The 17,279-nt window shown below is 44.5% G+C and overlaps 2 protein-coding genes across 2 annotated transcripts; both read right to left on the minus strand.

The window, feature by feature from the left end:
* Positions 1-1,948: 1,948 nt before the first annotated feature.
* Positions 1,949-2,911, minus strand: LOC117834395 (uncharacterized). The gene is made up of 2 exons (XM_034713987.1): positions 2,141-2,911; positions 1,949-2,044 (listed from the first exon to the last, which is right to left on the minus strand). The coding sequence occupies exons 1-2, from the start codon at positions 2,909-2,911 to the stop codon at positions 1,949-1,951; spliced, it is 867 nt and encodes a 288-aa protein (XP_034569878.1).
* Positions 2,912-9,863: 6,952 nt separating this feature from the next.
* Positions 9,864-15,635, minus strand: LOC117833482 (SUMO-activating enzyme subunit 1A). The gene is made up of 10 exons (XM_034712990.2): positions 15,396-15,635; positions 15,083-15,134; positions 14,013-14,208; positions 13,542-13,621; positions 13,306-13,422; positions 12,297-12,350; positions 11,584-11,650; positions 11,329-11,432; positions 11,147-11,254; positions 9,864-10,183 (listed from the first exon to the last, which is right to left on the minus strand). Exons 1-10 carry the CDS (start codon positions 15,491-15,493, stop codon positions 10,064-10,066), a joined length of 996 nt encoding a protein of 331 aa, XP_034568881.1. The 5' UTR covers positions 15,494-15,635; the 3' UTR covers positions 9,864-10,063.
* Positions 15,636-17,279: the final 1,644 nt, after the last annotated feature.

Here is a 17,279-nt window from a genome sequence, read left to right on the forward strand (position 1 = left end):
TCCAATTCAACGCTACAAAGCCCAAATTAAACTCGCCGAGTGAACATGTAAAGGTGGTGCAAGCAAAGCAACCTGGAAGCACTAGCTAAGAACCCTACAGTAAAATTCAAACATCAAAGAATAAGGCTTTTTCAACTTTTTTGAATTTTAAACCGCGCCTCGACCCCCGCGCGCGGTTTGCACGTGGCCGATTGACACCACATCTTTGGAACTACCCTAGCCATCAACTCGGACGAGAGATGCTGATCATGCGGTCCCATTTGTTAACAGTCAAGTTGTAGCAACAGTCAACTCCAAAAAAAAAAAATACTAACATATTGTTGCGTCTGCTCCCCCCCCTCATCCCTGAAGATGAAACGAAGTGTCGACGAGCAGCAAAGTCGGCGGTTTGTGCGTACTTGCAGGGTGATGCATTGATTGATAACCTAACAATATAGAAATTAAAAATTCTAGTATTTGCCGATGCACAGAGAGAGCTAGCTCAGGTAACGGTCGCTCGGCTATGCCACTGACACGCGGGCCCAGCACGAGGGCTAGGGAATCAAAAGAATAATTGGCGGGCATTGAAGCTGACATGCGATGATGCGAGCCCCCACAATGATGACGCACCTGCCGACGCCCTGAGCAGGCACTGCTCGGGGCATCAAGCATCATCGTACAAGATGGATCACTATTATATCCTACGGATTGAGAACCGGCATGTGGCGGTTTTAACATGGTAGGTGGACTTTTTTGCATTACGATTTTTTTTAATCGTTCACAAACAAACCGTATATGTATATTCTTATTCCTCTGCAATCAAGAGAATACATCCTGACCCTGTGGGCCCCGGCAGACAGCTGGTTAAAAGAATAGATCAGACTAAGGTCAGGTTAGATTGAGTGCAAGCCAATGCATGTCGTATGGTAGAAGCTGCTGGCTGGCTCCAAGAACTTGAGTGTAATCAGCAGCAGGACAAAGCGTAGATGGGTTGCAGCGGCATCGATCGGTTCTGCTGCTGTTTGCCAAAGCATTGTGAAAGCTGAGGATTGGTATCCCTCCCTTCCTCCCCGTAACTACCAACAGTTGGGTTCACACAGTTCCTGGCAAGAGCTGAATTATCTGTCGGCATTTCGATGTCTACTTTGTGCCCTTGTGGCGGTGGCAATAAAGAGCGGTACTCTTTTTTCCGTCTGTCTTTGTAGAAGAAGATGAGAACCGGGCAAAAAGCTCTGTTCTGGAGCCTCTGACTGTGGAGGTTGCTCAAACCATGCAGTGGCATTCTCCTGTGAAGATTATTGAAAATTACCGGTCATTGGTTGATTGGTTGGATACCATTTTCCTCTCTTCATTCCGGAGAATCTCGTAACACGAATCAAAATCCAGACGCCACACTCTAATGCTACACTGATCTGATTGGACGGTTCATGGAGTTCACGCGTTATCCTCTTATCCCTGTCTAACGAGCACATCACCTTGCTTGGCCGAAATGGATGTGGGATCTTTACATTTATTTTCTTTAAAAAATTATTAAGAATTTCTTTTACATTAGAAAAAAAATACGCCGGCCAAAAATTCAAAGGTACAGTGGGGGCACAATCATATCCACATGCTCATATGCAAAGGAATATTGTTCAGATAGAATCATCACCATTGCAGCAGCCAGTCTGCAGGGCACAAACAAATCCCCATTGCTCATGAACAATAAACAAAGTTGCACTGGTTACCACTGCTAAACTTTACATATCACCAAGCATTAGCCTTACAAAAACCGGTTATTGGCTAGCCATCTTTTTACATGTAATTACCAGCCTCCATTACAGACATACGACTCCACTCTCCATCCACCCATTTCACCAACAAAGTAAAAAAAAAAGGAAGAGAAAAAAGGTAAAAAAGAAAAGTTAAAAAATAATAAGTTACTACATGAGTCATTAGAGAGAGCCCCAAGGGTGAAGAACAAACAGGCTCAATGCACCTTCTTGGAGAAGAACCCCTTGATGCCGAACAGCCCGCCGCCGCCGGGGCCGCGGGCGGCGCCGACGTCCGCTCGCCGGCAGCTCACCTGGTGCCGGTACCCGATGCACGAGTTCACGCTCAGGTTCAGGCCCCGGACGCCGCCGCCCAGGCCGGGCTTCCTGCCGCCGCCGGCAGCGCCAGCGGGCTTGCTGTCCTTGTGCGTCTGCGGTGGCGGCGCCCTCCTGTCGGCGAACGCCAGCTCCGAGGCCAAGGGCGCGGGGGCGGGCTTGGCCGCGGGTCGCCGGATCTGCCAGACCGGGCTGGACCGGCCCACCGGCACGCCGCCGCCGGCGCGGCCGGGGCTCGCCGCCCACCGCCGGGGTGGACCGGCCTCGCCGCGGGAGTTGCTGCGCGAGCACGGCGCGCTGCTGACCTTCCGCGCGGGCGGCCGCGGCTTCGACGTCCCGGACCCGCCGCCGGCCGAGCGGCTCCGGGAGAAGGGCCAGATGTTGATGTTCAGCTCCGAGCCCCCGCCGGCGTGCGCCGCCTGCTTCCGGCCGCTGGCGCCGTCCTTGCGCTTCTCCCTCTCCTTCTCCTTGTCCTTCTCCTCCGCGGGTTTCTTGGAGAAGATATCCGTCCAGCGTTTGGACCCTCCGGTGGAGACGGCGGCGGGCGGCGCCGGCGAAGTAATGGAGGCCGTGGGCGGAGCGACGGTTGCAAGAAGTGACGCCTCCGCTGGCTCGGCCTCCGGCTCCGGCTCCGGAGCTGGCGGCACGCTTTGGCTGGTACCGCTGCTCCTTCCCGCGTGGGACGACGCCGGCTTCGGCGGCAGGACGGGGAGCGGGAGGAGGACGCCGCCGGAGAAGAGCTCGTCGGCGCAGGATGGGGAGGCGGCGGGGTCGGGGTGGAGCGGCCAGAACTCGAACTCCGGGGAGGAGGACGCGCTGCTCCTCCTCACCTCGGCCGCGTCCATGGCTGCCGGGAAGGGAGCCGGGCACGAGCACTCTCAGCCTCAGGCTCAGCTCTGGTTGCTCTTCGGCTTCGGTGGAGGAGGAGGGAGAGGAAGGTGTGGAGGTGGCGAGCAGCGCGGCTTTGTATGGTTGGCGAGGCAGCAAGCAGGAGGGGAGGAGGCCATTAAGAGGGGAGCACATGGGGAGGTGGGCCCCGCGCACGCCCTCCCAATTCTGCCACGATCATATAAGTAGAGGGTGGGGGTGGGGCCCGCCGCCGGTGGTGGGCCAGGGGTGGCGGTGGCCGGTGGAGCCGAGGGCAATTTGGGAAAGTACGCCCCTTGGCAAAGGAAGGGTAGGCCCTGTTTAGTTACTCCCAACTCCCAACTTTGACACTATGCAAAAAGAAGATTCCCCATCACATCAAACTTGCGGTACATGCATGGAGTACTAAATGTAGATGAAATTAAAAACTAATTGCACAGTTTTGTTGTACTTTGCGAGACGAATCTTTTGAGCCTAATTAGTCAATATTTGGACAATAATTCACAAATACAAACGAAACGCTACAGTGTGCTACAGTGCTGTAACAGTAATTTGGCACCTCCCAAATTCCCCAACTAAACAAGGCCGTAGTGTCTGCCGTGTCTCCATCCTACTGTTCCACTCCCTTTACACATAGTCCAAAAACATGCAGAAGAATTCACTACTTGCTCGATCAGTCGACCTCTACTGATGTTTGATGAAAATGCTATCATTTTTTTTTCTTTGCAAAATACCCGGACACTTCTGGCTTGAATTAACTTGGTACGTAATTCCAGTACTACTGCAGACATACAAGGACAAAATAATAGTTTCTCGTGGATCGTGACACAAAGTTTTCCGAAACAAACTAAAAGAGTAAACAAAGCACATCCCAGCTATTTTTCCCCCTGGTATGCAGCATCCGAAGAACTACGCGCCACCAGTTGTGTGCTTGAATTGGCAGTTCGGTACAGTTTCCAGCAGGGTAGCATGCTTCAGTGCCACTGCTGCAGAAGGAAAGTTGATCCGTCAGCCGATGGTTCACTGCCGCCCATGCATACATCTACTCATCTACACACACGAGCTAATTGTGAACTTGTACAGTTCCCATATCTGCCCTTGAGTGGGAGATGCCTCCATTTTCTTAAAAAAAAAATTGTGCCCTTGATGAGTCATCGTGAACTCCTCCAGCTTCCATGAATAATCAGCGAAAGGAAATAAAACCCAACGATATAAGAAGAGACCGGTCGAAGAACAGCTGAGCAAACACGTACGCACTGAGAAGACAAGCACGAGATCGAGCCCATTCACCTGAGTTTGGTCGCAGCGGACACTTGCAAGGCAACAGGAGTACTACACGTACGTGCAGGTGGTATACAGTGGCACTGTAGATACCATGTCGGCAGCATCTACACACACATGCTGGCATGCATCATCATGCATGCGTAATCGTAGTAGAGCGAGGCAGCAGGAATGATTGGGTGCAATTGCATGCAGGACTCCACGGGTCTCCCATACCTGCATGCCTGTACCGTCCCACGTGGCTACAAGCAGAGCCTATACGTGGCCGGTTGGACTGGATGCATGGGTACGCTAGTGCTAGGCTGCTGGTAGCAAGTAGCCTGTCTTGGGAGAGAAGATGAGACCAAACATTCATGGCTATACATTGCGGTTGTTATCGTGTAGATTGTAGAGTAGCGTTATAGAGGTGAAACGACCTGTTTCTTCCTATTGATTTGGTACTGGTCGCGGCGGTTTTATAGGCCAGACGTCATATCGTTTTTAGAGTACAGCAACGTGCATATGGGGACGCCATTGTACTTTTGTTGGTTAATTTGAAGGGCGTCAGTCTCTCCAATCAGATTTCCCAGTTATCTAGTTTGTCATCTTATGGTTATCTTATACTCACTTCCTCCTTTTTTTATTAAGGACATTCACAAGTGAATATCTACTACCAAACAAATCTAGCCACATAGCCAGAAATTACATGAGTACTTAGATTTCAAGCCTAAAACCGAGGAACACAAAAGATAAGAAAGAAAGCTCATTCCTTCAACCTGGTCCTTATGTATTGACAAACGCCTCGTATCAATTGTCTTCTTAGAAACTTTTGAAGTTAGGATCGTTGACGGTCATGTGCTGCCTGGTAATCCTTCTCATCTAGAAACCACACTGAGTCGATCTCTACCACGAAAACAGATCGGGCACCGCCATCGCTCCAAGCGAAAAGTTTTGGCTCTTCTACGTACATAGTTTTTGATATGCATCTAGATATAGACTGTATATATCTACATACATAGCAAAAGTTATATCTTCAAAAATCAAAATGAATAATATTTTGGGACGTGTGGAATAGTCATCTAATTTTTTACTTCTAAATGGTAAATATTGTTGAAAGCGAGCCTCGGTAGCTTTATCTTATTGAACATAAGTCAATTATTTACCTGCCTTTTGTGTGATCAGATGCGCGCCTCAAGTCTGAATCATGGCTGGCCAAAGTAAACCTCAAGCACAATCAAAGGATATTCAAAAAAAATAGTACCGTTTAAATTTTTAGGTTGAACTAATCGGTACATTGAGGATAAGTGGGTTGGGAAGAAATCACGAGTTAGAAAGACACACATCCCACCGAGGCAACCGCAAGAGTTTTATTTGTTCCCGGCCTAGCCACGTTGCCGGCCAAAATATGATCATTCCCGTCCTAGCCACGTTCCAAAAACAAATAAAGAGAATAAATTTTGGAAAACTTGCATGTAGAAAGCTGGCTTGTCATCAGAGGTAACTCCCAACCACTGTGGTCTTTTGTTCACGTAGCATCTAAAGAACTAGAGTCCACCGGCACAAGCACGAGGCCGGGCTACACACCCCACGGCAAGCAAGACGCCAAAACGCGCGTAGCTCCAGCCCGCATAGGGCGAAGAAAGGTGACGCGTCACTCGGCCGATACGTCGACGGCTCACTGCCATCACCCGTCCTTCGTTGCCGGCGCACCGCCGATAATTGCAGTTTGGCAGCGGGTACCGCGCGCGGCGACGGCGGCGGGCGGGCCGGCGGCTAGCTTGGAAATCCACGGCCGGATTTTGTCCGGTTGCCGGTGCGCGCATGATTGCGAGCGGAGATCGGCGACGGGGACCTCTCGTCTCTCCCTGGTGCCATCGTACGCGCGCGTACCCGGCCTGTGCTAGCCGCTAGGGACCGTGACTCCGTGACTGTGCTATAGCTTTTTTGCACCGGTCTCCGTGTCTGGATCGTCGTCGATTTCGCTGGTCTGATGGCAACGGCGAACCTACCGCCCTCGTGCGCGCATGGCATCCATGTATGCAAGGGCTGCATCGATCGATGAACCGGCCGTACAGTCATTTGTGTGTGTGTTTGTTTTTCATGCATGCATATAATGCACTGTCAATTCGCAGGATGATTGTGTTACTTATGCTGCTAATCGTACAATTGTGGTAGTGTGTTATTGGTGTGTCTCGACCTCTTGATGATGAGGCTTGTAATAATAGTTCGGCGGTTTGCAATTGCTAGGGGCAACTCCAGCAATCCATGTCGGCTAGCTATGGATTTAAACCTGCTCTATTTTTTAAGCGACGTGCCCGTAGATAGCGAGACATAATGGTGACTTCGCCAATCTTGAGGATATGTCGATTTAGTATCTTGGATATGCTCATAGGAGTAGTGTGTATATTCATTAGGTTGAGTGTATGCGCGTATACGTGAGAATTTTCGTATGTACTATGTTCGAAAAAAATATATAACCATCCAGTAAGATATGTGTTGAAAGGAAATTTCTTTTTTTTTTGACAAAGGGCCCTAAAGCATGTTGTACCACATTTATATAAGCAAAACAAAACCGTATAAAATTTATCATGTCAAAAAAGAAAAACATAATCAAAGGGGGTGTTCGGATCTTGGAGCTAAAATTTAGTTCGTGTCACATCGGATATTCGGATGCTAATTAGGAGGACTAAACATGAGCTAATTACAAAATTAATTGCAGAACCCTCGCGAGATGAATCTATTAAGCCTAATTAATTCATCATTAGCGAATGTTTATTGTAGCACCATATTGTCAAATCATGGACTAATTAGGCTTAATGGATTCGTCTCGCGATTTAACCTAGGGGTTGTGAAATTGGTTTTGTAATTAGCCTATGTTTAATACTCCTAATTAGGGTCAAATATTCGACGTGACAGAGGTTAAAGTTTAGTCCTGGATCAAGCAGCCCTAAATTTGGCATTCTAAACACAACATGCAGGCGCCAGGCAATGTGTGTAGCCGTACTCGTCCGATCGGTAGCCCCTGGTAAAATCCAAGAAAGATTTATTTGGATGCTGGCGGTTAGCCCGACACCATGTACTGTGACAGTTCAGGCATTTGTCAAAGGTATGTCGTGCTCGATCTGACACGGGAGAGAAAACAGAAAAGATAAACGGGGTTTTTGCTCAATTATTTATACCTGACATGTTGGAAAACGTATCCACATGTATGTCAGGCAGACTGATGACTTTGCTGCATCGCATCGTATGTGTAAACTGCCGGTAGCCGAAAGTTCAGACTGGCAAAACAAATCAGCTAGCCTGTCGGCTCTGAATGAAAGAACGAACACTTGCGTTTGCTGACCTTCTGAATACACATCTAGACTACTGAGTTTATGCAGACTGATCAACTTTATTCCACATCTAACTGACTTTCTGAATGCCTCTAATGGTTTCAGAAAGATAAGCGAGTAGTTAACATGGGTACATTGTCATGGAGAAAAGAAAAAGGGAAATCGCTAACATAATCCTATTCATTATGCCTACTAAGTTCATCCCGGATTTTTTGCTGGGATTCTCACTCGACGTATTTTATGACCTTCCCTAAGCTCTTTTTGTTGCCGGTGATGGGGCCACGCCTGATCCTCACGCGCTTTGTAGATGAATAACACACCTTTTCACACCCTACTACTCTACGCAAACAAATCCATGGGATCAAATAACCTTTTTTTTCTCCATTGCTTTGCACCTTCCTCTTCTTTACCAACTTTTCCTCCCCTTTCAAACTGCCAACATTGATGCCCTGCCTTTGGCACACTTGTCACACAGTAGCCATCCATCATCCATGCATTGGCAGCTGGCTGGATCTTTGCCAGCTTGATCCCAATTCCTTGCATCACCTATCAACCTATCATTGTTCTACTCTTGTGTGACATGCTAGGTTATGGTACAACAAATCATTAACTTGGTTGCACAATTTGGTGGAGCAGCTAGGTAGCTAGGCTAAGTCCTGCACTAATTCACAACCCTACCCACACTTTCTTTTTTCTTGAACAAATAATCATTGATCAAATAGATAGATGGTACTAGTATGTACCATACAATAGTCATTCCTTTATGATTTAAAAAACTGGAGGATGTGCTATATACATGCATGTATCTGATCCTAGCTACCATTGCAAGAATCATTGCACTATGCTTGGGATCTACTTAATGGCTAAATCATACAGTAGGACCCAAATAAAGGGGAGGGAGGAATTTATAAGAAATGTGAGCTTATGATTGGGAGGCCGATAGAGGGGTTGTTGGAGATGTACCTCTTGTATTCCAGGGATGTATTATTGTACAGGGCTCTCATCATTGGCATACTTTTGGGGAGATGGATGTTTGGGTGCCTGGTCCCCTCCAAGAATAGATTTATTTAACAAGACTTTGTTAATTAGGTAAGGCTGGCCTTTCATTTCTTGACAGAGTGGAAGAATGTCTGAGGATGGAACAAATAAAGTTGATAACATGTAAACTACTCCATACAAGTACAGGTTGTGTGATAGAGCAATGATCATAATTTTCTTTCCATCCACAGAGTAGAGCTTGTCACTGCAAAAATTGCTCAATCTTCACATGTGGGAAGCGAACCGTGACTAAAAGGCGCTGCACTGATTTAGTTTCGAGTCCTCCGATACAGGTTAAATCGATATATATGTTTTTCAATATTAAAAGTGTAAAAAAAAATTTCCCTTTGGCTCCTGAGTGTGATTTTCTGGTAAAGAAGATAAGAAGATGAATGTGGCCGCAGTTGAGATGGACTGATGGAAAGTACCTTTCTTTCATGTCCTATGCTGACAGATCAGATGACAAGTACCTTTCTTTCATGTCCAATTCAGTTAACCTTCTGCAATTGAATATGACCACATGAGATCTGGATCTTCCTGTTTTCCGATTGATCCTTTTATGATTAACCATATTACATATAGGTCAGAAATGAAGCAAATAGACTGTGAAGCGACCACGAGGAGCTACAGGGAAGAAACTGATATTTGAACTGGACTGGAAGAGACTTTAGTCAGAAGAAATGACTTTGATACAAATTTATCCTTTTTTTAAAAAAAACGACTTTGATACAAGTTGTTGGGACGGCTACTTCAGAACCAGAAGATTAGATAGGCCAAGTCCTGTCCAAATCTAATTCAGTAGATTTGGTCAAGAAGAAACATCAAAGACAGGTATGAACATAAGTTTAACCAAGCCAGTTGCATCTCAATAGTATCAGGAATAAGCTTCACCTTTCCGTCTAGATCAATCTGGGTCTATTTAATACCTCAACCATATTCATCGTAGACTGCATCCAACATCTGAAGAGCCCAAACTGAAAGCTGCATACATCTGACCCCAGCAAAGATATGGCACTTATTACAACCAAACATTGCAGTTGTTCCTGGTCTGGTACCAGTGAAACTATGTTATGGAAGGCAACCTAACAAGCTGTCAGTGAGCATCTGCTACGCACATATGCAGAGCCATTCAAGCAACAGGTATTGTAATCAAACATGAAACATGCCACGTCAGTACACAGGCATGATGATATAGCTGGAGTCACTTCACCGCCATATCATAACCTTTTCACTCCATTCCCAACCACTGCTACCAAATTCGACAAAAGGGTAAAGAGACGACAAAGAAATCCATCATCCGGAAAGTATGGAAACCATCGAGACTCAGCTTGAAATTGTTAGTGCAATACTGACACGTCTGTTGCTCGATACAATTCCTAAGACGCCACATTCGATTCCAGTTGGCTATGAATCTAAAAGTTTCTACATGTTCTGATGCTAATGAGGTGGGTACAAGGATTAGTGAACCAGGTAGAGTAGGTAGTTAGGCAGCTGAGCATGTCAGTTCACAGAAGGTGGTGGTGGTGGGATATCCTCGATGACACCTTTACCGTCAGCCGCATCAAAATAGAAGAAATTCTTGATTGGATCACCCTTGCAGGATATTGATTTAATCACCTCCTGTTAGAAAGGTGAGGCTGTAAGCGCAATGCTAACAAGAAAAAGGAATAGTACTACAATGCTGCAGTTTTTTGTGCATTCTACATTGATGAAATCAGGAACTGTTCTGGATGCTAGTCATTCAAAGCTTTCAGCGTGTTCGGTAGAGCTAGCTGCAGCAGCGCTCTGCTGCAGACAGTGCGATTACTCCGTGTGAGGTGATGCTATTTCCAGGCCATATTTGAGCCTCACCTTCCCAGGCTGCTGCAGCTGCAGCGCTGTGCAGCAATCTCTACCAAACAAGGTTTTTATCGGTATCTCAGAAGGAAAATTCATATACAGGTTTCCAAAGTTTCATGTCATGTCCATCCGATAATATTCAGTTTTGGACCAGCCTTGAGTCAGACAAGGTCGGCTATGAACTTGTTCAAGATTATTTTGGACATATATAAATCTGCTCTACAAGTGCATTCATCACTAGATATATAATTGGCTTTAGTGTGATACTCCAACTCAACTTGCAATGTTTCTGTGTAATTAATTCTGGAAATATTTGGTGTGAATTTATTATAATTCTATAAAGATGGATTTGCTGATACAGATCATGACTAGACCTCTTCCATATATACCAGAAGCTCAAAAGTACATACACCAATTTACAGAACATGATTTAATTCTATATGACCTTGACTGAAAAACATATACAGCATACTCAGCTCAGTAATTCCATACCCTCTTTGCTGACATACTACCTACATTGTTTCGAGATCACTATCCATTTTTCATTGAAGTGGTTCCATATTTTTAGGAAAGGAGTCCTCCCAGTTAGCTCCACATATGCTATCTATAGTTACCTAGTTGTTTCCCAGTGTTCACAAGCCAACTAAACAACAAAACAGAACTCGAAGTATCTGTGACAGCCATAGTATAGGAGGTATGTAAATGCAAACAAACACTTAGTTTAGAGATTAGAACAGAACCTACCTGACCAAGAATACCACCTAGGATGGCACATACAGGAGGATGTTCCTTCTTTCCAGCTGCTACCAGTCGTTCAATGAGAGCAGTAGGAATTTGAGACTCACTCAAAGACTGCAGTTTACAATACCATGTAAAAAATTAGAAGGAATATGATCTTAACTAAGACAATAAAAAAACTGGTTTACCATGTTATCACACATGTCCTTCCTCCGAGCCAAAACTGCAGGTATATCAGAAAGCGTTGTTTCACCAGGACTGCGTCCTTCAGATAATTCGTAATTCTCCAAAACTGCAAAATGATATAGAGAACAGAAAAATTAGAGGAATCAAGGACAAAATCGTTGAATTCAACATCTTTCAAGTTCCATCATTTGGGGAATTTACTTAAACAAGTACTTTATCTTTTTTTGCAGTACTGTCTTAAATTGTGTTAACCTCACCTCTCATGGCAAAGTATAATTTTGCGGTCCTTCTTGGTAGATTATTCCAAGATACAGATATAGCTTCCTGCAAAGACATAATGAATGCAATCATCATTTTTGATTCAATAAAATTGTATTTCCTATATTTTAAAATATATGGCGTCTAGGAGAAACACATTTCCCAATTAAAGCATCCAAAATGGCAAGTCTTTCAATAGCACTATACCATTTTGAGTTATTTAATAAGTATATAAACAATATACCAGCATAAATAGGCAGTCAGTTGATGGATTCGTCATAGGAAAACCAACATTTAGATAGAGGCAATGCAGAATACAGCAAAGACAAGAGCTACTTCAAACATCCATATTGTCCAAAATGCAAAGTTAAGATCCAAACTAGTTTTCCACATAAGAATAAAAGAGAACCAGAAACCCGATAATCATCACTTTTTCTTATTTTAATTTTTCTTCCCCGCAGTTAAATTAGGTAAAGCTAATCATATTATTGAAGAATGTATTGGCACACTATTTCATATTTCAAATATAAATATGTAATCCAAATAGCTTCCTTCTATAGAACAACCTGTACCAATTGCATAACAAATACTCCATAGCAACATATGGCACAAAAATTCACTATATTGAATGGTACACAACATGAAAAAGGTATGGCTTAGTCAAATGATTTTAAAAACATTAGATCAATCACTCTAAACCTAAGTCATCTACCTGAAGACTAGGATATGTCAATTCCTGCGGTTCACTTTCTCCTCCAGGCTTTTTCTGAAAACAAAAATGGACAAAAAACTTCAGGAAGGTACTTTTAGAAGCCAACTTATAATCATGAAAACATAAGAAAAACTAAAAGGATGCCTCCCAAATGATCGTGATTCATCTAAGAAACTTTTTCACCATGTGATTGAATCTAAAGAGAATGTGCATCAAAGATGATTTCTTGGTCCCAATTTTGATGATGAGACTGTTCCATGCTTTAAGCACAACATGCCAGAATCTTTTGTAGCTCTTCCCTTTAGACAGGAGAATGCAACAAACAGGAGTTGGAAGAATACCAATGAGAAGGCACAGCTTAAAGTCGTGTATGAAAAGATAACCAGGATTTTCCATGATTTCAAGCCTTTTCAATGCAACCAGTCAATCAAGGAAACATATGGAAGGACAAGTAAATACTTAATTAAAAACAATGTCTAAAAAACACACTAGGCACTAGGCAGGCGACAAAGCTCCACCTAGTGCTTTGGCAAGCGTAGGTGAGACTAGGCAGTTCTATTTTTGCAGGCGGCTAGATTAATGCCACGTTAAATAGAGGAAATTGGGTATATTAAGACAAAGAAGTTGAAATTATCTTGCAACCATGAGTTCTATGACAATAATGCGTCTTTCGTCATCTCTAATTTGCCCCACTTCCACAGTTAGATGAAATGCTAAACCACCCTAGGCAGAAAAACACCTAGGTGTTAGGCGAGGCGGCGTTGATCCACCTAGGTGCTGCCTTTTGAAACTGACATAAGGGGGGAAATGGTGATTTTATCATCAACACAAACATGTTTTGAAGGAAAATGAACACATGGCAGAACATAGCTCAATTGCAAGCTGCGGTGCAGGGATGCTTAGATCCTAAAAGTATAGCTGATCCTACTTCAGAAGATTGCACACATTAAAGCTGCTATTTGACAGATTTGTAGAACAAATACTAAACACAATATGACATGCAGCATACCTGAACATAGCTATGCTTCTGTAAATCAACAAATATCTCACCGCAAGAATCCTTGCAATCTATAGCGTAAAATGCAATACGCTTGCTTCTCTTCCGACAGTTTTCATTAATAAACAGCTGAAATAACACATAACAAATACAAAAACATGAGGATGACAAACTTTCTGTAGAATCACTTAGGTAGAATAGGCAATAAGCACTAAGCAGTGGTAATAGCACCAGAGAAGAATCTGCACCTTTGTTTTAAGAGATGCACCACTAACTACAATGATGTCAAACTTGTCGAGGAATTCTCCATCAATCAGTGATGGATCACCTAAATGAAACAACAAATCAGAAAAGACTTGCTCGAATCAAACCCATCCAAAATCTTAGCCATCGTATAATATGATAGGAGCTTGTACAATTGCACCTATCACAAATTTTCTAGGAGAATCAAACTTTGTGGGATTCTGAAACAACTATGAAACACATTAATATGAAAACAGCTTGTACTCAGTATTTTTTTTCTTACAAGTTTTTTTTTAGAAGTTTTCTTACAAGAATTTATTTCTAAGAACAACCATCAATTGATATACATATAAAAATAGCATCTTCCATCAGTACAAGACAGGCTAGGACCACAAGAATTCAAGAGTGCAAGGATGGGATTTCTCGTAATTCTGATCTAGGAACTAGCAAGAAAAGAAGTTCAGACTGCAACTTACCCTTTTCGACAGAAACTCGGACCATAGGATTGAAATCTTTCAAAGACTCACAGCAAACTTCGGCTAGAGATCTACCACCATATATGCTCTCATCTGGAGGAATCAGGAAATTTGCATTCAGATCGTCCTCCGTGACCATGTGATCATCCATCAAGGATAAACTACCAACTCCTGCTAGAACAATATTCTTGCAGAACTACAGGATAGGAAAGAAACAATTTTCAATGCATGCTATGACAATGGTTTAACTAAATACCATACAAAAAGTTACAAGTGACAATCAATATACATAGAAGAAATTAGGACCCTCAATGCAGGGCAAAATCACACTTTAAACAAATACATAAGTTTAGTATGCTTCTGTTATCTTATCTTTTATATTCAAGTATTCAACATGTTCTCTGTAAATACAATGATCTTGTTAAGATGCCTTAAGCTTACTGTCACCTTTTAATCATAAACAACATCAGAACAAGAGGATACAACAACTTCACATTTATATTAACCACAAACAAAATAAGAGCATAAACAATTGAAATAAATTCCAGAACTTGGTTGTAACTCACCATTCAAGGTTCATATGATATTATTCTACTATTTAATCTAACAGGGAGGTAATGAAGTAGAAATTTCAACTAAAAACTATCAAAGAACTGAGATATTTTTCCAACTGGAATACTGTACAACCTGGAACAATAAGCAAAAAAAATCAAATAAACAGGTGGGACAACCTAAAGCCAACCGATAGTGCCTAATCAACGGGAACAACAACTAGCAATATCATTTTTTCAGATAAGATCAACATTTACAAGGAATAATATCATTCTCCAAAACAGAGCAAACGCACTCAAGAACAGAATAGATGTAGACAAATGTTAGAAAAGATTTACAACTATTCCAAAGTAAGGCTAAACTAGCTAGCGATAGGTTATAAAGCAACTCGAGCCAGTTTCAGTACAATACCCACAGTCACTGATTGAATAGTTAGCAAAATAACAAGTGAAGATAACCATGTGGTGGGATCTACCACACAAACAGTACAACTGCAAAAGAACATGTTTTCAATTTACCTCGGTGGTGGTTCCGTTCATGCCGCACACAAGCACGTGCGCCTTACTCAGCCTGTTCCAGGAAACACATGAAAGCAAAGAGAAATTCAGTCAGTTACCGTCCCAAGATGAAAAGCAAACAAACATTTAGCCATAAATCCAAAACAAATCATAAAGCCCCAAAAGATAGAATTTTTAGCCTAGAAAATAACCAACCCGTGCTAAGAATCAAGCAAAATAGAGCAAAACCTACAGTAAAACAGAAACATAAGGAGCGGGAATATAAATAACAAACAGATAAAAGAAAAGGGTGAGTTCTTGTGCGGCGGCGCACCTCTTCTGGGCATCGACGCCCCAGACGCGGATCTGGCGGTCGTAGAGCGCCGTCTCCTGCGCCGTGAGCTCCCCCTCCGCGCCGCCTCCGCTGTCCATCGCCGCGAGCGCCCGGATCCCGAGACTGAGAACGCGAATCAGGTCAGCCGCCGGGGGGATCGGGAGAGGGGGGTAGCGGGCGAGGGTTTTGCAAGTGTTCTTTGGTAGAGATTTTTTTTTTTTCGTTTTCGTTTCTTCCCCCCTTGCCATTTTGACTTCGGCGAGGGGATGGACTCTGTCCTGGAGGGACACGTCACACGGGGGACCGTCCTCTGCGTCGGAAAGCGCAGCCGTCCATCTCGGACGAACGGTGCAGATTTGCTATGGCACGGAAGCCTAGGCGTCAGCAACAGTAGTGGCAGAGAAATCAGAAGATGATCATCGATTCATCGGAGTCAGGTTGGGTTTGGATTTGCCAGCAATTCCAGCGGTTGCATTTTGTGCAAGCCAACTATCTAGCGAATTGCATATCTTGCAATGACCCAACTATCGGAAGGGGGTGAGAAAAATCGGTCCCTGTAGACGTACCTACGGAAGAACCATATCAAATCGGCCACGAACTTGGACAGATGATCCATGAGAGGAACCCGGTCGGCGTGCTTCCTGTAAAAAGAATGAGGAGACCTATACAACTCTACACGTGTCCCTTCATTACCGTCGAGTGCTTCTTGGCATTCCGATCTCATAGTAGTGTGGTAATGATTGGTGAATAAATGGCCGAATTGATAATTGATCAGCAGTTACTATATTCTGGGCCTTATATTCTCAACCAAAAGTACCAAACCAAACGTATAAAGCTCCATTCTTAGTTGGGCCAAAACCCGGACAGCCCAGTTTTCAGAGCCCAAATCCTATACAGACCTAACCACCTCGGCCTGGGTGCGGCCGCGTTCCTGGCCCAAACCAACCTCACAGACAGATTCCAGCGTTTCAGAGTCCTGGTTTCGCGGCCGGACGCCGCCGGGGCGCATGGCGCGGCGGCCGGCGGCCTCTAGCGTCGCCGGCTCGCAGCCGCTGGCCGTTCCCCAGCGCGCAGGCGGCAGGGGCCTCGTGCCGGCCGGCCGGCCGGCCGGCCGGCTCGTGAGCCCACCACGCCACGCGTACGGCGCCAGAACCGTGCCGCCGCGCCGCACCACCCCTCACCATCGGTCCATGTCCATCACGCTATCTGACGTCGTGCGCGTGGGCTCCGCACGGTGCCGCTGCCACGCCGCCCCGGCCAAACGGTGCCCCTGCAGCCGACACACCCTGCATCCTACCGATCGCAAGCTGATTGAAGAAGACACCGTCACCGAATTACGGAAGGATAAGGCCGAGAGGAGTAACATTTTTCCTGACGTCTTTTCGTGGCCGTGGCCATCTGGCTGGAATCTTGTTTCAAAGATGGCGTTCTAAGGTTGAAGAGACCGTATGCGATGCAAGTTGGTGTCATGGGACGAGGCAATTCTGCGGTTATGTTCCCGGGTGGGACACGTGACGGAGAAGGTGAGTTGCAGCGGTGGTTAAAGCTAATGTTCTGAGATTAATATGCCATCAGCCTAACCCAAATCAAGGAGCCGGATGGACCATGGAACTGCTGGTAGTGGACAAAAAGTTAAATTTGTTTGTCGCGTCACTGTTCTTGCTACGAAAATTCGAAAAAAAAACATATATAATCACAAATTCAAACATATATAGAAAATGACAATGAGTGAAAATACAAAGAAAAAAGAAAAAACGTTACTGGTGTCTTCTTCGTCAATGCTTACAGGGAGATTATTTTGTCAAAAAATTCAAGCGAGCATCAAAGTACAAAATCATCTTACATTCAAAATTTACAAGCATGTGAAAATCACAGAAACAATCT

Source organism: Setaria viridis, chromosome 8 (genome assembly GCF_005286985.2).
Source record: "Setaria viridis chromosome 8, Setaria_viridis_v4.0, whole genome shotgun sequence".
Taxonomy (NCBI): domain Eukaryota; kingdom Viridiplantae; phylum Streptophyta; class Magnoliopsida; order Poales; family Poaceae; genus Setaria; species Setaria viridis.

Bases quoted from the DNA above. Each gene is read 5' to 3' on its own strand.
- LOC117834395 (XM_034713987.1), bottom strand. From the start codon at position 2,911: ATGGACGCGGCCGAGGTGAGGAGGAGCAGCGCGTCCTCCTCCCCGGAG. The intron at 2,045-2,140 runs GCTGGCGCTGCC...TACCGGCACCAG, and splicing joins CGCACAAGGACAGCAAGCCC to GTGAGCTGCCGGCGAGCGGA.
- LOC117833482 (XM_034712990.2), bottom strand. From the start codon at position 15,493: ATGGACAGCGGAGGCGGCGCGGAGGGGGAGCTCACGGCGCAGGAGACG. The intron at 13,423-13,541 runs GTGCAGATTCTT...GTGTTATTTCAG, and splicing joins GTGCATCTCTTAAAACAAAG to CTGTTTATTAATGAAAACTG. The intron at 10,184-11,146 runs GTAGGTTCTGTT...CCTTTCTAACAG, and splicing joins TAGGTGGTATTCTTGGTCAG to GAGGTGATTAAATCAATATC.